Here is a 26,099-nt window from a genome sequence, read left to right on the forward strand (position 1 = left end):
AATTAGTAAACTGATTTGGTGCAAGTCTCAGTACATCCATTATTTTTAAGGTACAGTAGTAAGAAAAACTTCAATACCAACACGCTTGGTGATGAATTATCACTAGATTGCATTTAGGAGGTGTTACTGAATATTGACGGGAATGTAGACATGAAAGAAAAAAATAAATTACACGCATGCGTAACGTGACACACAAACCATCGTTGAATGCGTAAGCAGCTCACCGAGATGGAAGAGAAATGCCAGTGCGATGCATTACTAACACCATAAAGGATTTATCGGCCGGTGTTTTTCAAGCACATTCACATACATAAAATGCTAATTGCATTTAGAGCGCACGATTAAAAATAAAACCAAACGACATCTGTGGGCTTGTCGTTTTGTTTCGTGCTGCCCTCACAGAAAGGCAAACACAAGGTCGGCGTAGCCTCGATCATATATATTAAAATACAAATGGAGAAAATACGCGCCGTAATACTGGTATGTAGACTAGAGATCAAGTTGCTCTCGAGTTTCTACTCCCCGTCTATAACAAGCGACAAGAATGCGCTACACCTTTATTGATGTTGCCTTCTCCGAACTAAGCATCTAGGACATATTGTATCTCTCTCTGCACTGTTGCCGTCGGTGAACTGCGCGCCCGCTAGTGCAGGCCAAGTGTAACTCCCGTTCCAGGACGCCCAGTACCGTGTAGTTCTGTTCTCCAGATTCGCAGTATAGAACAACAGTAGTGCAGGCGAGAGCAGACGCGATAATGACCGCTTTCCGCTCTGCTAGCAAGCGTTGTTTCCAGCCCCGCCTACCCCAACGGGATGTTTTCCTTCGCTACGTCAGGCGTGGATAACTACTAGTACGCTCAAGTTAAAAAATAAATAAAAAGAAAAGATTACAAGTAGTCGTTCACAGACTCGCGATTTGAGATTTCGAGGCGGTCGCTTTACGTGTGCGCGTGTGCGTAAAGGCTTGTAATGATACGCAAATCCCTTTTCGCGCGGTCTACGGATTCGATGATGAATGAGCGTAGGCATTCACGACGTTTGCGCTGATAGTCACGAAACGAAAGATCCGCTTCTGCTATACACTTAAGTGACCTGATGTGTCAGTATTCACTTGTATTTTACGTCCCGATTTAATGGCTCTTATGGAGTGCTCGCGGCGTCATTGCTTGGGCACGATGGCCACGCGGCCCTCTCTAAATGAATAAATAAGCGATGAAATAAAGTAAACTCGGCAACGGGATCAAAGGCAAGCCTTTTCACGATGCTAAATCGTTTACACTATTAGAACGTTGGAAGTATTGTATGCACTAGAAGAACCTTTCTGGGAATTTCCGGACAGATCTCGAGCGAACAGGGTAAAGGGTATATTGACATGGTTCCGGGAAGTCTGAATAATTGTGGAGGATATTAGAGAAACCGCTGTACCAAATTCAGTATTAAAAATTCAGTGTATCTCATCCACATTGATGATGATGATCCACATTAAGGATTTTCGTGAGGGAAGGTGACGTTAACAAGATCCATCATATGTTCTTAAAAGAGCTCTGTTGTTATGGGGTCGGGCCGGAATAATTAGCCTCTTTTTATCTTCAGGGTGTCTACCAACGGGGAAAACCGGGAATTCTCAGCGATATTGAACAGTCTAGAAAAACTCAGGGAAAACTCAGGGAAATTGTGCTTCAGACAGGGAAAATTACCTGTCATTTTATTGAAAGGGAACAAAAGTCGCCCCACTGCTGGCTCGAGTAAAAGACAGGAATCGTAACGAATTGTCTTTGACGCGGTGCCGTCGGCTGGAGGAGTTGCCAGTGTGCAGTCAACGACTGATTTTCCGGACGCCCGATTTTTGTGAAATGCCCGGTAATGCGGACCGCTTCGCGGCACCACCACGTGCCCCATAGAGTCAATTGATGTATAAGAACATCTGTAATTTAAGACGCAAGAACCCTTCGCTGTCCGTTTTTCCGAACTTTTTGCCGCGACCGCAGGTCCGAAACGGCATTAATCAAAGCCACCACCGCCGTTTTGATTATCCCGCCGCCTCGAACCAGCGCACTCGCACGCAGATACGCACGCAGATACCGCGGCAACGCTAGACTTAGCTGTTTCGACGTTCGCTATTAAAGGGCCCCTCACCAGGCCCCATAGTAAATTTTGGTTATATGCTGGGAGTTGTTACGTGTCCTCTAGGGAGCGTTCTGCCGCAAATTTTTTTCAAATCGGCTCATATTAATAGCCGAGATAGAAATATTTCAGTGCCGCGAACCCATGATTTCAGCAGGCGGGCTCCACTGCCAAGCAAGACGCTCTCTCCAAATGGCCACGTCTAGGCTACGCAAGCGAAATTCCTTCCCAGCCTTCTCCCATATCGGACCTCGAGGATCGCGTGACGCATACGTCACAGGCCCTGCCTTCATTTTTGTTTGCTCCTCGCCTTTCTTTTTCGGCGCCACGCACTTCCGCCGACGACGTCGCGCGCGAGATGTCTCGTTCGCGCAGCGCACGATTTTGCACGCTGTGCACAAGAAAACATGACTAGCGGTATAATTCAATGCTACACGAATACTGAGGAAGAACAAGCGGATCGCACAGCATGAACACGCACTGGAACACGGTAGAAAATGGCATAGTTTCGGTACTTGCGCACGTGACCGCACGACCGTGGGAACAAGCAGGCGAAGCGGAAGTACCATCTCTCTTGCTTCGGTGCGAAGTAAAACAAAAAAAAAACACGCAGAAATTCCGTTTGTGTTTTATTATTTCTATAAACTTCAATTCGTCAATTCAAGCAACAGGTTGCACAGATAACAGATGTCTTGGATAATTCTCGAAGTCACGTGTCACTACGAGCGGCGTCACACTGCGGGCACGACTACGTAGGCGCAGTGGCACGACTACATCATCGTCCGGCTTGGCGCGCGGCGGCAGCAAAGAGAAGGAAGAACGGCGTTCTGTTTGAAATTTCAGATCTTTCCGCGGCGCGCAGCGATGTAATACTGTGCAGACACGATTTGTTATCGCGCATTGTATGCTCTGCGCTTGTCAGCCCAAAATGGCCAGAACTGGTGAGGGACCCTTTAAGGTTCTTGCCGTTCGGCGCCGTGTTTTTCATTGAAAGAGTTCGCCGCTGTCAGTAGTGGCACCGACTCCACCTCTGTAATCCTCGCGATTGGCTCCGAAGCTTAGGAAGCGTAGCGCATTGCATAGTCCCGGTTCCCGAAAGGTAGCTTCGCCTCAGCACCGAGATGTTACGCGGTGAAGCGTACGTGAAGTATTGCGGTGAAGCTTTACAAGCGTGGGAAAGGACAGTTGTCACGGGACACAGTACGTATTCTATAATTATACATGCGTGCACTCGCCGTCTCCTGTCAGAGTACGAGCACCGATATGGATAATAAGTGTACTGGCAGGCCTTCAGAGCTTTTTCGGACGTGTTTGTGAGGATTTGAGCCTTAAGTAAAAGACATGCATTGATTTTTTCGGACTGCCCGATTTGATTTTTCGGACGTTTTCGTGTCCCCTAGGGAGTACGAAAAATCGGACGTTGACTGTACAATTGACCAAGAGGATGCTTAAAATGGTCCGTGGAACGATCGCGCGGCGGAACGAGGACAAGAACAGAAAACCGTCGCATTGAGGAATGATCGGGAAAGGAACTGTGCCGCCTCTTCTTTGAAGGAGCTTGAATCCGCTGTGGTTGCTCAGTGTCTATGGTGTTGGGATGCTGGGTACGAGGTCGCGGGATTGAATCCTGGTCACGGCGGCCGCATTTCGATGGGGGCGAAATGCGAAAACACCCGTGTACTTAGATTTAAGTGCACGTTAAAGAACCCAAGGTAGTCGAAATTTCCGGAGTCCTCCGCTACGGCGTGCCTCATAATCAGAAAGTAGTTTTGATACGTAAAACCCGATAATTTAATTAAGGAGCTTGAGCTCAAGAAGTGTTGGCTGACGCAAAGATGCTGGTCACCCTCATCCAAACCAAAATACACTCTTGAAATCAGTGAAACACAAAACGGAGATATTGTGCGTGGGCTATGAGTATGTGAGGACAGTCGAGGTTGACTTTCCAACTGGTGAGAAAATCTCACTTGTGACAAAGTTCAGGCTCAATACCAATGATTTTGCTGTCACTTGATAGAAATAGCTCATTTTCAAAAATATTTGATTCTGTATGCATCTCTTTTTATTCGTATTTGGAGATGTACGACTCTATTTACAATTGGCTTTATCATTTTTCTTTTTCGAAGATATTTTATTTGCTGTGCATTTTACTATCCCCTACCTTCAGTTTTCTATTTTGAATAAGATAAACACTACTCCTTACTATTCAAACTGGATTAAGTTTTCTTTAATTTTTAATATGCTTACTTGAGAGTGACGGCATCGCGTGACGTGGTGTCAGCCTGTCTTGACATAAAATAGAGTTCTGCATCGCTCAGGGAACTCGAATATGTCAACTTGGTAGACACCCTGATCTTCCTAGTTTCCTTCTCATTCGCCAGTTGTTTTTCGCTTTCTTTTTTCTCGAGAGCTCCGTTTTTCAAGTTCTGAGAGCACATATTGTTTTTCGCAGTGCCTCATCTCAATCCAAGGCGTGCGTTTCGACCTCTTTTGCTTTCCTCCATTATGTTTAAGAGCGATCTTTCTTATTCAAACACCAACTCTTTTAAATCTCCAAACCGTCTTTTCACGAGCAACAGACCGGTGCATTTTGATAGAGATCGTGTCATCCCTGACAAACGCCAATTAACCCATATACAAAACCCAGAGAAAGCTTTATTTCTAGCCATGTTCATGCAAAATAGAAAACTAACAGCAACAAAATGTTGCCTGAGTAAGAAATTGGGTAGTATAGTGGTTCATTAATAGTTCTTCTGCTGCACTCTACTAAGAAACGCTACGGGTACTGCCTGTTTCCCAAATTAGAATTGCGAGATATCAAACTCAGCGTAGCAAAATATGATACTTTCTACTTTAGTTACGCACGTTTTTCCCCCCTTACTGTCACAGCAGTCCTTACTGATGTCAGTAGAGCTTCGGTGGCACGTGTGTAACGGAGTGATATACTATTTTGTGGTGGCCTGGAGTTACGTAATTGATTTATATAGCGCTTGACGTAGTAATGTTAGCGTATTATTTAATGTATTTAATGCGCCGATGCAAAGAAGGGACGTGTTCAAACTGCTTCTCAGCCAATATGCGTAATATTTATGATAATTTCATTCCCTGCTGGCTATCATTGCTTAATTGTGCTGCTTAATAGTGTCGAGTGCGAATCTTCGGATGCATCTTTGTTGTCCTGAAAACAAGTGCGATAACTATTTTGTATTATTTTTTGTGAGTCATGTGAAACACAACACAACAGTCGAGCGATGGCTTTGTCCTGTCCTCCAACGGACAGGCGATAGCTGAATATTTGCGCCCGGACATGTTACAGCACTCCTATTTCGACACCGTTCGCCGAGCTGTCCTGGGTTCAATTAACCATTGTCAACCTGGCAACACCTAAGTTGGTTTGGATATGCCTGACCTGCACACTACCGCATTTGTGCCGGCTCCACACCAATACCTCGTTACTGAACGCTGCAAACCTCCTCATCCTTCAGTCTTCACTATCATCATCAGCGTGCTGCGTTGCAAAGCGTTTAATTGTTTCAGCGAATACCCGCCGCAGTTGCTCTGTGGCGGTGACATCTTGTTGATGACCACGAGGTTGCAAGTTCAATTCTCGGCCACGGAGAGTGCAATTCAGTGCGATGGAGAAACCAAAACGCTTGCCTACTTGTGGTTGCACTGCCTCTCACCAACTACTTGCAGCGCAGCGAAAGGTACGGCTTGTTTCAGGTAATCGGCAACGAGGGCTGGCTGCGTGTTTCAGAGAAGGGACGGGGGTTCGCCCACCTGTGCATTGCTAATCTTCCCGGTACCTCTCCATACAGCCTGTGTCCTCGGAGGGACATTGGCGGCCGACGGTGGGCGAGCCTTTCTTAATTCTAGGCCCGTATACACAAAAAGCTCTTGCGCTAGAACCGTTCGTCAAAGCAAAGTCCAACCAATCCTGATGCAGGACATAATATTTGCCAAGGCAGTGAGCTTGTGGCAAAGAGCACTTGCGAAAAATTACATTATGGCGTTTTACGTTTCATAGCCACGATCTGATTATGAGGCATGCCGTAGTGGGCGACTCCGAATTAATTTTGGCCGCCAGTTTTTTAATGTACTCATAACTCTAAGTACACGAGCCGGAATTTCGCCGCATCGAAATGCAGCTACTGCGGCCGGAATCGAACCTACGACCTCGAGCTCAGCAGTGCAAAACTAGAGACCAGCCTGCTACCGAGTCGGGGACAATTACGAACGAAAATGTTTGTTGATTCTGTGCCTGGTTCTCTTTTGCGTTTGTCTGAGGTACGCCGCAAGCTTCGCTGCACTGCACAGTTTTGAGGCGGAGCCTTCCTTTATTGCGTGTCTTACTGCAAACAGTGCAGCGACGAATTTTAAAACCTTATTAATTCACTAGGGTAATTCAGTTGGTAATTCAGTTGCTTCCTGCCAATAACGAGGTATTTCCGTGTGGTTATGATGTTTACCGGTGTGACAGAAACACACATGGTGGCGGCGTTTTTCTTCTCATTAATGAGTGCCTTCACAGTACTGAACTCCCTACTTCTTTCAATCAATCTGAATCCATATGGTGCAGGGTTAGAATGAGCAATGGCAATTACCTTGCTGTTGGGTCTTTTTACCGGTCTCCTAGTTCTTGTAATCCGGAATCATTTACCGAGCTATCAAACTTTTTAACTGCCGTAAATACTGAGTATATACTTGGGGGTGACTTTAACATGCCTGCTGTTGTCTGGGAAGATGGCAAACCTGTGTTCACAGACTCGACTGCCATATCTCTTGCCTTTTCAGAGTTTATTATAACTAATGACCTAACCCAATTCGTCTCCGAATGCACGCGACGAGATCATTTTTCTGCCAGCACTTTAGATTTGTTTTCTGCTAGCTCTGAGTCGCTGATCCAAAATGTAGCTGTCATCTCTGTTATCAGTGATCACGATTGCGTTGTTGCCACGTCTAGTGCCGCTTCAGTTAGACCAGCCCATAAATATCCAAGAAAGGTTTTTTTCTACGACCGAGGGGATTACATGTCTTTATCACGAGAGCTTTCAAATTTCTTCCCTATCTTTATGAGGTCAGCCAGTCAGTGGACATAGATGAAGCTTGTATTCTTTTTAGAGATAAATTAAAGGCGTTAATTGAAAAATACATACCTTCCAAACTTTTGACAACTAGGCGCCGGAAAGATAAACCTTGGGTAGATAAGAAAATTCGCTCGCTAATTAACAAAAAACGCCGCCTGTATGCTTCGTATTTGAAGACTCGCAATCAGTCTGTTTTCCATGAAATGCGTCACGTGAACTACAAAATTAAGCAAGAAATAAAAATAAATAAACAAACTTATATCTCATCGCTTGACGCAAAGTTGAGGGATAATCCTAAAGAATTTTGGAAATTTGTTAAAATAAATGGTAAAGTGGGCACCACTGTCCCTATTTTGTCAGTTGGCGAGAAAACAGTGCTTGATGATTATGAGAAGGCTTGCTGTCTGAATTCCTATTTTAAAAGTGTTTTTTCTGAGACGTACACTGGTGAACTGCCTGAAATACAAGAAATAGTCTACGAGAATATGCCTATGGTTACTGTCACATATAACGGTGTTCTGAAGCTTATTTCCAATCTGAACAACAAATCGGCTGGCGGTCCTGATGGTATTCCGTCGCAGGTATTGAAATCCTGCTCTCAAGAAATTGCGCATTTTTTGTAGCTCTGTTTATTAAATCATTAAATACCATTTCATTACCTGCAGAGTGGAAGGTAGCCCACGTCGTTCCCATTCATAAAAACGGTCCCAAAAATGTACTAGAAAACTACAGGCCTATTTCTCTAACATGTGTATGTTGCAAAACAATAGAACACATTATATACAGTGCTGTGATGAAACACCTTCAAAGCAATAATTTCTTTTCGAATTTTCAACATGAATTCAGGCCTGGCTTGTCATGTACGACTCAACTGGTAGAGTTATCCCATGATCTCTTTTACTATTTTGACCTTGGATTTCAGGTAGACTGCATATTTTTGGATTTCCGGAAAGCTTTTGACACCGTTTCTCATGCATTGCTTTTACATGAATTATCTTGTCTCGGTATACACCCTGCAATAGTACATTGGATTGGAAATTACCTGTCTGGACGAACACAGCATGTTTTAATAAACGGCACTAAATCAACACCTGTCACCGTAACCTCTAGCGTGCCCCAAGGGTCTGTTTCGGGGCCCTTGTTATTTTTAGTCTTTATAAATGACATTGTCCACACTCTAGAATGCAAAGTGAGGTTATATGCTGATGATTGTGCCATATACAAGAATGTAGAAAATGATTGTGATGTTAGTAGTTTGCAGAATGATCTAAACAAAATTCATGCTTGGTGCATTAAGTCGGGCATGTCCTTGAACAGTGCTAAATGCTAACTTGTGTCATTCACCCGTAAACGCTTTCCTGTGAGATCAGTGTATAAATTGGACGGACTACTTCTTGATAAGGTCCAACACTACAAATACCTCGGGGTCTATTTTTCAGACAATTTAACATGGAACAGACATATTGAATAATTAACCTTAAAATCATGTCGTATGCTAAACCTTGTTAGACGTAATTTTTATAACGCCCCCCAGAAAGTAAAAGAACTGCTTTACATAACAAATGTTCATCCGGTACTCGAATACGCTTGCCAAGTATGGGACCCTCGAAGCTCTAAACTTATAGAAAAGCTTGAACGCGTCCAAAACCGCGCTGCAAGATTTGTTTCTGGTAATTATAACTTCCGTAGCAATATTACATTAGTTAAAAAGGACCTTGGTTGGAAAACACTAGCACACCGCCGATTAACTGCAAAATTAGAACTATTTTTCCGAATCTACTCTGATCTCACAGGAATAAATAAGAACTTGTACATTTTCCCTCCCCACTTCATTTCTAAACGATGGGATCACGAACTGAAAGTTCTTGAAATGCGCTGTCGTACTGATGTCTACCGTAATTCATTTTTTCCGCATGCTTCCGCACACTGGAATAGGCTTCCCAGGAGCATTAGTGAATGTAAAACGTGTTCAGAGTTTCTGTCTTTATTGTCACGCAGTCTGTCGTAGTATAATATCATCCAGTTTTCTTTATATCATTTGGCTGGCATTGCCCTTCATGCGATAGTGTACCCTTTCCATTTCTGTCTTGCAATTTTGCACCGCATTTCACTGAAGGCCGTTTTGCCGTCGAGATGACTCATCGATGTTACGTATTTTGTTACTTTTACCATCTGTGCTTGGCTGTATCAAGCTTTTGTCGAATGTTCATTTTTCTTCAATTTGTCCCCCCTGCAATAATGCCCTTGTGGTGCTGCAGGTACTTGCATAAATAAATAAAATAAAAATAAATTAAGGACATGCTGACGTGCTTTTTACTGATTGCTGAATAGCTTTATCGGCAGCAAAGGGGTGTGTGTGGATAAGCTTGATTTCAGGCAGTATGTTTTGCTTTCTCGTTTGGTCATTAATTTAGGATAGCATCTGTCGTTGTGATTTACTCTTTCGATTACGCGCACTCGCTGTTGTTTCAAGTGCTTACTGACTAAAACGAAGGACCACAGAAGCAGGCTTCTCTGTAGAGCGTAGAGAGAAAAGGCAACTTCAACGCACACTATTGGAGAACACTTACTTAAAATTGCGCCGAGAATTTAGCATTGCCCTTAAAAAAAGGCAGGCAAGTCCTTGTGGAGTCATCTGCTTCGGCAGTATGTAGTAAATGTGTGCCGATCAGTGGTAACGAGGCAGCGCTACCGTGGCCAGTCTCCGTTGGCTCTGTATTAGCGATGGCTTCTCTGCAGTACACGGAAGCTTTAGAAGCGTGCAACAAGACTCTTCAAAGGAGGAGCAGGCGTCGTTCGGAAAACGAACGCGCAACTGGCGGTGCTCCGATAAACTTCATCGCAGTGTTGCACGTGGCGCGTGCATCGTTCAAGTCTTCAAGTCATTCCTCGGCCCCCGCTGTGTGCTCAGTCTGTCGGGTTTGCAATCCTGACTGTCTTGGTCAGAGCCAGTGAGGCGCTTGGTCGTGGTATCGTTCACACCTTGACGGAGACAGTCTAGGGCTCTTGGAAGCTTGCTAGCTGGTGAAACGGTTTAAACTGGCGCCGTACACCTTCAGCACGGGAAGACTAAGGACGAAGCTATAGTACGCGAAGGAGAAATCGTTTTTCTCGGCGACCACTGCACCGAGTTTAATGAGGTTTATTGCATTTAAAAGTAAAGTAAAATGTAGTGATTCTAGGAAGCAGGGCTCGCATTCACAAAATGGCTTCAAGCTAGAATTGTTCGTAAGAGAATATTTCAGTCAGTTCCGATGCTGGACATATTATTAGCGAAGGCGGCCGGTCAAGGAAAAAAGAAAAGAACACTTACAATGAAAAGTGTCGTGAATTTGGCTCCAGATATTTTATTTATTCCTATAACATTTAAAGAAAGTCTCACGATAACAAACTATCAAAAACTGAAGTATCAGATTTACAACTCTGTCTCAGCAATGAAAAGCGATATTATATTTCTGTTAAGTGCACCTAATAGTGGATCTAAAACGGAAGAAATTGGGTGTATGTTACACGGCTCGGAAATATACGGCTAATTTGTGCGTAGGATTTTCCCAAAACCCTCCTAAACATTGTAATAAGTTCACGTACGGTGTAATTGCATACATCTAATTTGTCCGCTTAAGAAGCTTTAACAGATGCAGTTTATAGACCGTTTCATCGGCGAGGAGGAATGTAGCCTCGAACCAGCGCGTCGCGCCGCTTTCCTCCTGGCACCGGTATATGTGGATTTCGTTTTCTCCCATCTGCACCTTTGAACAACAGATGTTTAATTGCGAACTAGTGCAATTCTAACGTGTTTTGTCTGCGCTTGTTGCGATGTCAGATGACTCAACGTCAACGGGCTACCACTGCGCTGTATTCAGCTGCAAAAATAACTTTCGGAAGAGAACGTGAAGTGCTTCTTCAGCTGCGGCGACTTCATGGACTCCGCCGCTTCCGTTGCAGACAAGAAGAGTCCGCTATGTGTTGCCAGCACAAACAGAAAAGGCTTGAAAAGAGTTGGCTTGGCTCGTCTATCGACAGAACAACGGTGACAGGGGCCAGCCAGCCATGACGTAGGCGTGTACTTGGGGGAAGAAACGCGGTACAAATATAAGAAATGGCTTTACAACAACGCGAACTGATTGCGCCAACTTTTTATTGTGAAAAGTGGTTGAAAAGGTGAAAATATAGGTGGTTAACCCAAGTCACGCTCTCTCCTGTGAAACCAGAACGATGGGCGGCTTTCAGAATATGCGAGGTGGGCTATCGACATCACTCTCACTTCTCATCGTTGCTGGAGGAGGGACTCTTACTTTTATAAAGGCTGCTCAGATAAAAACAGGTAAAAAATACTGCTTACTAAATATCCACGCGCTTTTGGAAGCAACGGCTGCAGATGTAAGCACCACCGAAGGTGCAACTTTGCGTTGCGCCATAAGAAACTGGGCCCCTAAAAATCGGTTGTCAGTCCCTTTAATAGAGTTCAAGGCTACTCATACAATAATAACACGTTGCAACTGTGTTACGTATCGACAATGTTCAGTCTTGACTAGCCTCCTATTTCTATCGTGGGCAGAGCTGTAGCAGCGCCTCTAGGCCCGTCGCCGTTCGATAATGAGGCTATTTCTAAATTACAAGCTTAGTAAGGGCACGCGAAGAGGTTTCCCAATCCCAAAAACTTGTTGACACCTGTTGGGAAAACGCGGAAACTTTCCACTCGTCGTCAACAGCACGTTCGCATTGCACCCTCTAAGCGCAATCCCATTTACCAGCATGGCGTCGGACGATAGACGGTGCTGTTATCTCATAATGGCGGTGGCCTCAATAAAACGGTCTATATAACAGCAATATCGGTTTTTGGTGCACAGTTCTGTGCTTGTCAGCTTCGTTCTTCTGCCTTACTTTTAACTTGCATATTATTGGTAATTAAAAAAGTACCCTGTCTAAAATTAAAATTGTACTTCTTAGAGTAGCTAGAGTTGAACGCTTTCTTTCAAATGCAGCAAATTTCATTCCAATTGGTTCAGCTGTTGTCTCATAAAAGCATTTCTGAGCATTTCGCGAAAGGTACAGGTCATGTACTTCAAGTAACGCAGAGGTACAAAGGGAATTTATGCGGGTTCATCAGAAGAAACGCTTAGCAGTTGAAGAAAGAAACATCCGTGTTGGCATTGGGATCGGCGCCTCAGCTTTCAGATCGGCTTTCCAAGGTCCGCACTGTACCAACTGAGCTTCGCAGAGGGTGGGGCAGTATGAGGACGCTGGCACGGTGAGCGGCATCGGAGCCAGCTGAGGTGGAAAACGACGTCGAAAGCGCGAGTGCATTCGTGCGGTTACGCCGAGGGACGCCGACGAGCCAGCTGTGGTAGTAGACGACGACGACGAAGGGGCGAGCAGTGGCACGAGCGCATTCGCGAGGTTACACCGAGCACGGCCGCCGACGCTCAACCCACGAACGGGCTTCCAAGAGCTGCGCTCTAAAAACGGAGCTGCCTTCACAGGGCCGTAGCCTTCGACTGTCGTAAGACAAGGTGGCGCGTCATGTGGCGGAACGGTCGAGTTGTGGTGCTTGTCGAAAAAAAAAAAATATCTTAAGAGGAAGCTTTAACTCGGGCCCAATGCTGACGCGCCTATTCAAATACATGTAAAACGCTGAAACACTTTTCTGAGATAACCCTGGACCGATTTTAATGAAATTTGTTGCATTTGAGAGAGAAAGGTAAATTCTAGTGACTGCATGTTGGAAGCGGAATTTCTATTTAGGGCTTCAATTTTGTTAAAAGAATTTTCAAAAATTCGTAAGTTCGAGAAAAATAAAAGCACAAATTTTACAAATTAGTAGCTCTGCATCAAGAACAGATATCGCAGTTCTGTAAACGGCATCGATTACATCACTAAAAGCAGACAAATCCGATATGTCAATTTATATCTTACGCGAATTCGTTACGTTGTGTAAAAGGATTCTGAAGCAGCTGTATTTCCATATTACTAAACTTCTGAGATTCATGTGCAACATATCAATTTTGTCTGCTTTAGATGTACTATTAGATGCAATTCACATAATTGTGATATCGTTTTTCATTGCTGAGTTACAGAGTTGTAAACTTGAGAGTTTCATCTTCTGAAAATTTGTGATTTTTGCCAATTACTAATAAAAAGTGACGACCTAAATCAAGGATTCGAAACGAACATTCGCCAGATTTTAAGTTTTTCAACAAACCTCGTCAAATTTGGTACAGTGGTTGTCGAGAAAAACGAATTCTCCGTTTACATGATTTAGATAGGAGCACCCAAGCTAAAGCTTCCTCTTAAGCAACGTACATATCGCATGTGTCACTTAATATGAAGCAAACTTTTAAATAAAGTCATAGATCCTAGGACGTTCACTGTAGAACGCTCTACAATTTCCTAATTGGAAGTTTTTCTCTAGATTTACGACTTGCAGGGTTGATTAATTCATTTTGACTAATTATGCAAATACAGATATTGCACAAATTGTGTGGTTTGCTCGATTTAGTGGTCAACAAGATTTCTTTAGTCGTGACCTCCTACAGCTCCACAAATATTTTTTAAACCTTGGCCGAAGATAGCTGGGACACCATGTATATTACGACGGTAATTGATACCGGAGGCACATCGTACAGAGATTGGCGCTGCGACTGTTATGTGTACAAATTGTATTCCTATGTCCACTAAGGAGTATAGCTTACCTCGGTATCTGAAAGAGCGCCCTCATGGGGTGGATGTCGGCGAGCGGCGGCTCTCCCTCGGCCAGCTCGATGGCGGTGATGCCCAATGACCAGACGTCGCAGCGGATGTCATATGAGTAGTCTAGCTGCCGCTCGCACGCCACCACCTGTGCCGGGAGAATGGACCACATTCCAGCTTGCTCACTTTCTTCGTCTCACGTTGGCTTTGTCTCGCTTACAGTTGCCTTTCATATTTCTAAATAAAACTACTCTCTCTCACTGTGAGCGGTCGTCACCTCAAACAAGAGTTTTCTGTTACTATACTGCATCTGAAAGACAAGTGTTGACATGGCGCATTTATAATGCTGCACAATGTTTTCACGTTACTTGAATGTTCACACATCACTTGCACGAGTGCAGTCGAACAAAAGATTGAACCGTTCAGTATATATATATATATATATATATATATATATATATATATATATATATATATATATATATATATATATATATATATATATATATATATATATATATATATATATGTGTGTGTGTGTGTGTGTGTGTGTGTGTGTGTGTGTGTGTGCGTGTGTGTGTGTGTGTGTGTGTGTGTGTGTGTGTGTGAGAAACCAAAATCAAGCTTCTCCTCAAAGCACCAACGTCGCAGGTAAAAACAGTTCCTGCGTTGCCGAGGAGCCTGCTTTTATGCTTGGTGGTGGTGGTGTTTCTCTGAGTGAGTGAGTGAGTGAGTGAGTGAGTGAATAAACCTTTATTTGGTCCAGCAAAGCGCGATAAAACGCGCACCCGGCTAATCCCACGACGGGACTGACAGATCTAGTCTACCGGCCCGATCGCGGGCGCGCTGAACGGCCAGGATTTGGTCTTCAAAGACGGGACTTCGCAGGAGCGCAGGAGCGTGTTTCTCTGATAGTTTTGATAAAATAAACCGTTTCAAAACTTGCACGGTAACTAAAACAATAATGGTCCTTCCGTGCGTTGTAACCGCAGAAGTATTACAACTGACAAATGACATCAACAGAATTCTGCTAGCCAGCTTCTCTGCAAAGCGAGATGCTGCTTGCCTGCTTGCCAGCGACATTCAGCGAAGAAACTTTTTTTGCCTATACATAAACTTTACAAGGGAGAATATTGTTACGGAGTGACAGGACAGCAACAGGTCGCCGGGACGAAGTAAACGGCGTTCAGCCTGCGCGAGCTGTTTGTCCACCATTTGTTTTGCCCGTAGGCAAAACATTCATAGATGGTGGACAGATGCACCTGTACACATCTAACTAGTCTTGTAATATATTTTAAAAGCGAAGCGTTTCCTTGCGAACCTCGCCGGGTTTCGTTACCGTGGGTGCTGCGGCCTCGCCGTTCTCTAACGGAACCGATCAACCAATCACAGCGGAGGCCGTGCGCCGCGCACGCCACTGGGTTCTTTGCACCACCTCCAGACGGCGCTCGCCACCGCGCATTCGCGGCAGTGGCGGCGGCATTGCATTAGCCTCTCTACAATGTCTGAATAAAGCCTTCCGCGTGACTTTGTGCCGATATTCAATAAACACAAACTTGTGTTTCGACTCTTTGTGCCCTCACACAAAGCTTCGCTCTATATAGATTCCAACTCGTTGGATCTACTACATTGTTTCTTTTCCTTCCGCCTCCTTAAAACCAAGCGGAGGTGCTGGGTTTCGATACCAATATCTCTTGCTTTCATAGCAGCCGACGCTCTCAAAATTAGGCATTCACTACTGTAAAATGCCCCATGCCTTGCCGCACTGTGAAAGCGGAAGCTGCACGCTTACAGCATCACCAGCTGCTGTACCGACCTCTGGCTCAACACACGGCATTTTCTGTCCTTTGTGGAGAGGCACATGGTCGGCATGACGAGGACATTGGAAGTATTGGATATGCCCTTCCCACGGGAAGAACACACAACTTTAGCAGCACATACTGCGAAAACTCGACGACCGCTTGAAGCCTAAGAACTTCACGAAGGTCGTGTCTATCGAATCGGCCACCCCGCTGACTTGCGACGTGTTAGATGACTTCCGAACCTTATCGCAGATATGATGAACCGCTTTAAAGAAATGACGAAATCGGTGACCTGGTATGAATATATGATGGCCAATAGCGTTAACAAACGAGGACAGAACAGGGAGAAAGGACGAGGTGCACCGGCACCATATGAAAGGTTTGCTGTCGAAAAAAGTGGTAAAATAATGTTACAAGAAAGTTAAAACCACATTTCTGGTTTTTAACTGTTCTATGCGCTTATGTAGTGTACCTTGGATTTTCCAAAATACCTTAAATTGGCAGTCAGCGCTCGTGCCTTCCGCTCTTCTTGTGACCTTGTCTTTTTGTTTTCTTTTTTTTTCTGCGATGTACCGAAATTTGCGCTGATATTGCAACACTATGACAATATTTGGGGCTGCGTGCTGTCTAACATCATTGTTCGACATATCTGAATTGAAAATAGCCACTAAGATGGCTCAGTGGCTATGGCTTTTTGCTGCTGATCACGAGGTAGAGGGTTCGATTCTCTGCCGCGCTGACCATGCTCTGATAGAGGCGGAATGAAAGAGCACTCGTTTGCCCAGTAAATGGTAGACAACATTTTTCCGGAGTTCCACATTGCTGGATATATAATAGCTCGTAAATTCCTTTAGGGCGTTTAAACACCATAAATTCATCTCGTGATATGAAAACAAAATCAACTTGATCACGCCTCCATGCGTTAGGCTATCTTGTGTGTGTAAAAGAGCAAGCTTTCTCTCAGGCCACCCACCTCAGGCGCCATCCAATAGGGTGTCCCAACGGAGGTGTTGCGCCTGCCCATCGTCTCGTCCAGGTGAGATGACACACCTGCGACCAGAAAACGTGTTCACAGTTCAGGACACTTCCATGGTGTATAATTGACGCGGTCTAATTTCAAATTAGCTGCTAGTCCATTTTTCTGTCTGGGAAAGGTGTGAACTGAATATGAATAAAAGGTGACAGTATTGCGGCGACGTGTGATAGCTGAATGTTAGGAAGAGTATTTGGAGAGCAAAATACCAAGAGCTCTGCCCATGCACATGGTGGTCGTGAATCACAATTCAAAAAACTACAACGAGGAACAATTACTTCAAGGACATTTCACGAAGGTTCCATCACAGACCCCATATTGGTGTTTAGGAATGATAGGTTTTGTTTAATCATGCGTTGCTTTCCGCTATTATAGGGACCAAACGCCTAGCGTTGCAAGCGGAAATTGGGAAATTAATTTTTAAAGCCTCCGCACTGTACTGACGCGAAGACTCGGTGCCAGAGACAGCTACGGTCTACCATACGAAGGCCATGTTTAACATCCCGAGTGTCCGGCCACAGCGCGCGCGCCTGCAACGGACGGGTGTAATCTTGTTAGGCATGTTTCGGTACAAGGACTATCTGAGAACGGGCGCTCCGGGCTGTGAAGTAACGAACTAACGAACCTGACGACTATTACAGATCAGGATAACACTTTTCTTAACTCACTCTTGCAGTAGGTGCATGAAGCGAACCTACATGCTTCCATTTAATTGCATTCCCCCGTTATGCCGCATGGAAGCCGACGCGATATTAAGGAAAAAAGAAAAGAGAGACAGAGAGAGCTTGTCTGTGACATACTTTTATACACTGGCTATTTCGCGGTGCAGCATGACGCTTTTCATTCTTCGAGAGATCTTGGAAGTGCAGAAAAATGAGCAACAAGTTGTGGTCGTAAAAAGGCTAGAACTTAATCTGACCGCAACATAGCTTCTCTGCGCAGATTGTTGGCAATGCCATGGGCATTGCCTTGCTTTATGAAAAAAACAAAACATTTATTCAGGGTTTCCTCGAATTCAATGTAGATATCATTGTAGAAGTTATTCATTCTAATAATCATTAAGTAAACCACTGCTTCGTTATTTAGCCAGCACTCTGTTAAAAATGAGGTAGCTAAAGGAGGTCCCAGTTAGTCGTATGAGGATATGTGAGTTTGTACAGGTTTCCCCGCTCAATTTAATCGAAGCGCCAGTCAATTTAATCCGAGCGCCACTCACTTAATCCAAGCACCACTCAGTTTAATTCAAACACCAGTGAATTTAATCCAGGCATAACGGAATTAAGAATCTTTGAATTTCAAGGCTTCTGAAAATTTGCGGACATATTATGAATTAATACCTTGAAAATGAAAGCGAGGTCAGAGACCAGTAACTATCCTGCCACGTGACTAACGACCACTTTTGGAAGTTCTTATTTTCTACTTCGCTATGAGAGCGGCACAGCAGATGACAATTCTCGAAATAGATTGAGAGGTAACGTCAAAATGAGTACGTTTAGTTAATGATACACATGCGATTTGGTCGGGGCTATCAAACGAAACAATAACGAGTGATTCGATGATAATCACTAGGCCCTCGCCGGGAGGCTTCTGTCGCTAGCGAATACGATTCACTATTCTACTGCGATATCCGCAGCCTCTAATCGAACACCTTGTCATCGATACCACTAAAACACTCATGAATAACATTTGCATAATACACCTAACTGATATGGTCCAGTCACTAGTGAGCACAAGTGAAATATAATGCGCAGTTCAGGGTTCTCGGTGTTTTGCACAACATAACTTCATATATAGCCAATGAAATGCGATGAAACGAGTGAGTGACTGACTATGCATACTATAACACAGTGCTTTAGTTCTGTTCCTCTTTGCGAGCCGCGATGTGGAGAATGAGCAGCAGCAGTGTGGTGCGCCGCTTGTGATGACGCAGCCGCATTGCTCGGCGTCGATTCTATACCGTCGCGAATCACGTCAATTGGTGGCGGTACTTACCGAAGTCAACCAGCTTGACGGTACCGGTGTCTGTGAGCAGGACGTTGTGCCCCTTCACGTCTCGGTGCATGCAGTGGTGGGCGTGCAGAAACCGCAGCGCCTGCACATATTGTATCAGAGAAGAAAGGGTTGGTTGGTGAGAAAACATTCGTTGCTGTGCGTCTACAGAAACAACGGTGTTCGACTCTCCCTGTAGTGACCACACCATATTAACCAAGCCGACATTGGAAACGCGATGGGATGGTGTGCCAAAGAACTGTAGTGCGACTAAAGAAAATCTGGAAGGACGTCGTTATGAAGGCTCGAATAAAGGAACTGCGTCTGTGAAAGGACCACTGAAAGATATCAACTTGAAACGTATAGCCCAATAGCCTCGTAGCCATTGGATGATCTTTGTCGCACGGTATGAGTGTGCTTAATATTTAACCGAGCTCTGCAATACATGACTGAAAACAAATGTAATCATGAAGCGTAATCACGCAGGACACAGAGAATAAACAGGAGAACTAGGGTGCCGTTATGCGCTCCTTCTCGCCTTCTTCAGAGCCGGGTGAGCGAAAACGCATCGAGGCACCCTAAGTAGAACATGTCACCAGTGCCGCGTTCGTTGTCTTGTTTTACGAACTTCCGTTCATAGACACTGATAGTACGATACAATGTGAATCGACAAGCGGCGTAGGGAGGCGTGCATTCGAACATTCTTAATTAGCTACTTTCAGCTGTGTCTCTTGCACATTATTGCGGGACCGAGTACAGACAGTTCACCGTGCTTTGGCAAGACTTACGTTGTTAGGTATGCTCAAGTTCTATGTAAAACTGGACACACATGTAGAGGAAACATGTAGCAGCGAAACGACTCAGCACATTTTTTTTGTTAAACTGCGCGAAGAAGACGGGACAAACAGAAACATAGACGCGCATGCAGAGCGCAGACTTCCAACTGGCTTTATTTTGTGAAGGTAGATAATTTATAGGGTTCTCCAAAATATAAGGTTCTTCACAAAATAAAGACAGTTGGAGGTCTGGGCCTTGTGTGTGAGTCTATGTTTCTGTTCATGTCCCGTCTTTTTCACGCAGTTTAAAATTTTGCTAAACCTATGAACTGACTAGCCCAACAACATGCCTTACTACGAAACGACTCTCAGCCTTGCTGAGATGCTGGGCTCGATTCTCTGATCGAAACGGATCATTGTCCAGGGGCACTATAAAGGAGAGATATTCCAAAGTTTTCTATTCCAATTATGCACTCAGCCCTTGGCGATTGGTCAAAAACTTTTTGGACCACCCCCACTTCGCCTATCTGTCATGCGACGGCACGAAAACAGGGATGGCTTCTAATCAGACATGACGTGTACACACTGATTATGCATGATTCAACCGAACAAAAGAAAAATAATTATTTCTGACTCGACGCCTTTTCGCCATTAACCATCTGCTATTGGTCAAAAGGTTTCAGGCTGCACCTATTTCACCTGTATGTCACTCGACGTCAAAAAATCGCGAAAGCTCATTGCGTCGAAGTGACGTGTACGCGTTAAATATGCATTAATATGCCGAACAAAACTGGACTTTTTTCTGAATAGCCGAAGACTGCCTCGTTCCGAAAGGAATAGAAGATTTATTCATTTATTTACTTATTTACTTTATTCCCCACAGTGCCTTAACAGGCATTACAGTGGGGAAGGGTGTACACAAAAAAGATAAAGAAATGCATACAGTGTGAGTCACACAACCAATAAAAATAACCACTAATCACAATCAGTCACAATATACACATGTCATTGGAACAAATTTAAACGCGGTTATGCTAACATAGAAAAGAAAACATCATTAGACATAACAGAGGCAATATTTGACGGCAATTGGTTCCATTCGCGGATTGTTCTAGGAAAGAAAGACAATCAAAATAAATCAGTTTTGCATGCGATTTCCCGTACCTTGAACATATGATCAACTCGGTCTGAGACATAGTGAGGTGCAAGCAAATATTTTGTGTTCTCAATACCGACCGCCCCGACCATGGTAAACAGTATGAAATAATTTCAATCGCAACTTACGTCGACGATTATCTAAATGCTTCCAATTCAGTGTGTCTTTTATACTTTGTGCCCCAATAGTCCTGCGGTAATCGCCTGACACAAACCGTGCAGCCGAATTTTGAATCCTTTCCAAATTATCATTGTCTCGCTTTGCTGGAGGGTCCCAGACTGTGCAGGCAAATTCAAGAAGTGATCTAACATTGATTTTGTACAATGATTCTTCAGTAGGTACAGGAAAAGTTGTGGCATTCCGACGCAAAAAGCTCAACACTTTCCCAGCTTTGGCTGCAACGTAATCAACGTTTCTGCCACCTTAGCGAAGATGTAAAATAAAAACCTAAGTATTTGTAATCTGATAGTTGTTTTAAAGGTATGCTGCTCAGATTATAACTGCTCATGTGTGGATACCTTTTTCTGGTAAATGTCATGTACACAGTTTTTTTCTCATTTAACTTCATATGCCACTTTACACACCACTCGTTGATTTGCCTATATCTTGTTCGAGAACAGCCACATCATCAATGCATTTCACTTTCCTGTATAGCACACAATCATCGGCGAACAAACGCACCTGAGACTGGATACCATCAGTTATATCATTTATCTATAATAGAAATAACAGTGGACCCAACACATATCCTTGAGGTACACCGGACGTGACACTCGCGATGTGAGATTGAGCCCCGTTAACAATGAGAAACTGCTTTCGTGATGCGAGATATCATCTTATCCAAGAAATAACCTGTGGATGTATATTATAAGCTCCAAATTTTTCCATTAAGGAAGCATGGAGTACAGTGTCAAATGCCTTCTGGAACTCCAAGAAAGCACAGTCTACTGAGAGTCGATGATCGAGGGATTCAGCTATGTCGTGTGTAAATTCTGTTAATTGTGTAACGCAGGAAAGACCTTTCCGAAACCCGTGCAGAGCTGGATTAAACAGACAGTGTTCATTAATATGCGCTACAACTGTAGTACACAAGATATGCTCTAAAATCTTGCAAGAAATACATGTCAAGGACACTGGTCGGTAATTCGCTACTTCACTGCGAGCGCCCGACTTAGAGATCGGCACAAGGCTCCCAACTTTCCACTCGTCCGGAAGACAGGACTGTTCTAGAGATTGGTCATAAATTATCTTGAAATATGGCGCGACTGATATTGCACAGAGCTGGAGAACTCTGTTTGGAAAGCTGTCTGGACCACAGGCCTTTGAAGCATTTAATCCCAGCAACAACACCTCAATACCACGTGCGGGAAATTTAATGTTATCCATCTCGCCTATTTCGCTCCGAGGGTCCTGTGTCTTCCCATCAGTTCTGACCACTGGGGTGAAGACAGAGCTGAAGTATTGATTAAAATTTTCGGCCTTGGCAATGTCGTCATGTACCGTGTTACCGCCAACGACCAATGACGGAACAGCTACCTTGTCCTTACCATTTCTTTTAACATGCTTCAAAATTCTTTGGGATTTTGTTTTAATCTAATGTGCATAACAATCCTTTAACATCAATCCTTTAACATCAATACAATAACAATCCTTTGCATTACGAGTAGCAACTTTAACTTCACATGTTATATCCTGCAATGTTATTTTATCCTCTTCTGTAGGTACCTCTCGAAAATTGCGATAGCATCTCTTCCTTTTCTGTGTTAGTCCGTACAACAGTTTTGTAAACCAGGGTTTACTTTTAGCGCGCCTTGGGGTTAACACCCAGGAAGGAACAAACTGATGCTTTAGTTCCACTATTTCTTGTTTAAATAATGTCCACAGATGAGCTACACTTTCATTCTCAAAGTTGAAAACCCGCATGGCTGTCACCGATCGCTCAGGCACTGGCTACTCGCACTTACCGGAGAGCATGGGTTTATTTGCGTGTAACAAAACTTTTTTTCGTGGCCGTATATCGTTATCGAGCCCTTTCGGCCCGTATACAACATTGCTCTGCCAACTCTTCTTTGCTGAGGATCCGTTTTAGCGGCATTTTTACCTGTCCGTTGCACGCCGCCGCGATTTTCGACAAGCCACCGCAAGCTAAGTAAGGGAAAACGGACCAATCGCAGACGCCGGAATCTCCCTCATTATCCGGTTATCTTTCTTCCGCAAGCTCGTTCGGCCCCATCCAAGCCATCTCCACGTCAGCATGCTCCTCGCCTCTTGTCAGCCAATTAGATAAGAAAAACAGCTCAATGTAGGCAATGTTATTCGTTTTGAAAGCAAACAAAAGTGACTTCCTATAAACGAGGAGAGCGTTTGATTGGGCTGTTCAGGCAACGCTGCGGATCACCGCCTGATGCTTGCGTCGGCGGTTACGTAAATATGATGTCAGGAGATTGGAATAAAACATATTGGAATAGTTTTACGTTATAGGGCTCCAGTTGTATCGTTTGCTCTCAGAGTGGAGTTTGTATACTTTAAGGCGTCTTCATACTATTAGAAATGCCGCCATCTCTTTCACTTCGCAGATGCATTCTGTCGTGCTCCCAGTGTAGTGTCGAATAGTCTGGCATCGCAGATGCATTCTGTCGGGCTCCCAGTGTAGTGTCGAATAGTTTGGCATCGCAGATGAACAGCAATGTTGGCTGATTGGTCCACATCCGCGAGATGTCGAGTGATCTTCTCGCCTTCAGACTAGCTCCAAATGTAGGCGCTAGCTTCGGTTTGAATCAGCAGATTAGAACTTTCTTTTTCTTTACTAAAAGTACTTGGCTTCGATAATCTGAGCTAGTTTTTGTTTCAGCGCTCAGCTAATTAGCTACAACACTCAAATTTTCTTCGTGAAACAAAGACTCTTACAGATAACATTGCACTTGAAGGCACAGAGTGATGCGAGAATATGGGAAAGCTTTCGTCAGCTGGCGTGGTCTCTGGCGCCGACGAAAACAAGCGAAAGAGCTTCCTGTAGTCGAACAGTGCTGCTGTTAGTGCCTGATGGCTGTTCTTCGTCACGCGCAAACGCAACAACTGTCGCTTCTTGTCTTAGTTTTTTTTTTCCTTTCTGCAGGGAACGCGTGTCACATGGAAGCACTTACGTCGATGGTTTCCCTCAGGATGTAAGCGATGATGGGCTCGGGAAGGTTGCTGCCTGACTTGCGCAGGTTCTGCACCAGGTCGGTGACTGAGCCGCCCGTGCAGAGCTGCGGAGAAAGAAATGGAACATAAAAAGAAAAATAAGGACACCGCCGCAACATTCTCGCACGACACGCTTCAACGTACGACGCTTCTGCAAGGCATTACATTCTTAGAATTATCAAGAGATGCAGCGGATTCTGCAAGGCTCACTAACTGATGGAATGTTGTTGTCTGTAGAACTAACGGCTTACAAATGCTAAAAAGCACTTTACTACGAATTCTCAAAGTTCACGTGAATTTGAAGTAAACGCCACAAACCTTAGCTTCAAGTACACCTTGGCGTTGTTCATCAATTTATAGGATACCTATTATAAAATGACAATAGATTGTGAATAGACTCGTCCAGAGAACGAACGAACATTTATCCTCCAATGAGCTTATTAAACGCATTTTAGAAATAAGTTAAAACGATATAAGTCGACTTCCGTTAATTCAACTCCGGTTAATTTGACCTTTTGGTTAATTGTATCCCTGTCAAAGGTCCCGACTGCACATATGCATTTCTATGGGCCCAAATTTTGAATTTTATTGAATACTTAGTGCAGATACAAAAGTATAGATATTTAGTACAGAAAAGGGAAATTTTCGATACTAAAATTAGCCTTCGCCGGATAATTCGAACTTTACCAGTCAACGCGTACGCGCCCAACCCCTGTGGAGATTCGAATAGCGACCACTTTAGGCAGCGTCTGTCTCGGCGGAGATTAGGGGTAAATGCGGAAAACACATGTCATCTCCCGTCGAAAACGCATATTTGTGGCCTTCCTTAGGAAGGTTTTCAAGCAATAACCATAGCTCACAATGTCTGATTACGGTATTTACCCGATTCTAACAAGCGCTTTTTCTCATTTTTTTTTCACGATAATTCGGCCGCAAATTCCCTGAGCGGTGCAATCAGATACAAAACCGAATATCAAAACTGCTTTCGAGGTGTTTGTATGCTTTACCGCAATACAATATTGTCTTGCGGCAAAGTTAATTTTAAAAACGATGCGGCAAAGCTAACTTTAGAAAACTAGCTACCATTGTGCAACACGTATTAGATCCTTGCCCATATTTCTTGCTAAAATATCGGCTGCTCGTTAGATCTCCAATTTGTTTAGGAGCTTAAATGTAATTTCTACGTTAGTTTTTTACTTTGGACACATAGAAAGTGGGCGCGCGTTTGATTCGGAGTGTGTAAGAACCGGGCATATACTGCCAAATGAATAAGCGGTGTGTTTGACGGTTTTTCTAGGTTTTGTTCAATTCGACCCGCTGGATAATATGATCAGTTTTGTCGCTCCTGTCAAGGTCGAATTAACGGAAGTGGACTGTATTATCATCTTGTTCAAATGTAGCTGTTGCAGTGACTATATTCACCACTGTCACTGTCATCGTTGTAATAATCTACATCACGCGATATAAGTCCACACCAGAGCACGAAGGCCCCTTCAGTAATATTTCAATAACTTTGTCCTGGGCCGTCCGAACTCATCCCAGGCCTGCAAATTTCCTAGTTTCATATTGCTTCTTCTAATCCTATCCCTCCGCGCATAGACTGCGTCTCCGGTTCCTTGGCAACCATTATGTTATTGTAACAGACCAGCGGTTTTCTCTGCCACGCGTTGCATGATGTGCTCAACTCCACTTTTTAATCTCAACTTGGCAACCTTGGCAACCATTATGGTCCAACTTGGTCCCTTGGCAACCATTATGTTATTGTAACAGACCAGCGGTTTTCTCTGCCACGCGTTGCACATCTGCCTTCGTTTGCTTTCTAATCCATACTGCCGTCTTTCCCTCTGTGGATGCTACCTTGATGCAGTGATGTTAAATCGTCTTTATCATATCTCAGGATAAGAAAAGGGCTGGCACTTTAGGGCGCGCTTTACTGCTATAGCAATTATACGGACACCCTAGACGCACTTTCGCCATCGTCATTGCTGTCGCCGTGCTTTCCTGTAAAGTTCAATTGCAACGAGAAGGAGCGGCCCGCGCACCGTATGTTGGTGGCCATATGATGCGGCAGGTCATCTGCTGCTGCGGGGGACAGGGTGCAGGGCGAGCATGCAGACTTGATGTGCGTAGATGCGCGTCTTCCCACGCGCCTCCTGTCGGAGGTCGCATAGGCTGTGTTTTAAAGACGCTGCACAATTGAAATGTTGAAGCGAGAGACATCCGAAAACTTTCGCTTTGGAATAAACACGCGAGCTTCCGG

At 44.2% G+C, this 26,099-nt stretch overlaps 1 protein-coding gene across 4 annotated transcripts in view; it reads right to left on the reverse strand.

Moving 5' to 3' along the window:
• The window catches only part of ninaC (STKc_myosinIII_N_like and MYSc_Myo21 domain-containing protein ninaC), a 158,801-nt gene that overhangs the window by 45,781 nt on the left and 86,921 nt on the right, over window positions 1–26,099 (reverse strand). For all 4 annotated transcript variants that reach the window (XM_050189309.3, XM_055077150.2, XM_050189308.2 and 1 more), the window contains 4 exons: window positions 23,800–23,904; window positions 18,728–18,827; window positions 16,676–16,752; window positions 13,903–14,048 (listed from right to left, as the gene is read on the reverse strand). In XM_050189309.3, the coding sequence (XP_050045266.1) occupies window positions 13,903–14,048; window positions 16,676–16,752; window positions 18,728–18,827; window positions 23,800–23,904 (428 nt within the window). The remainder of the gene's footprint in view (window positions 1–13,902; window positions 14,049–16,675; window positions 16,753–18,727; window positions 18,828–23,799; window positions 23,905–26,099) is intronic.

The sequence above is a fragment of the Dermacentor andersoni genome, chromosome 2 (assembly GCF_023375885.2).
Source record: "Dermacentor andersoni chromosome 2, qqDerAnde1_hic_scaffold, whole genome shotgun sequence".
Lineage (NCBI taxonomy): Eukaryota > Metazoa > Arthropoda > Arachnida > Ixodida > Ixodidae > Dermacentor > Dermacentor andersoni.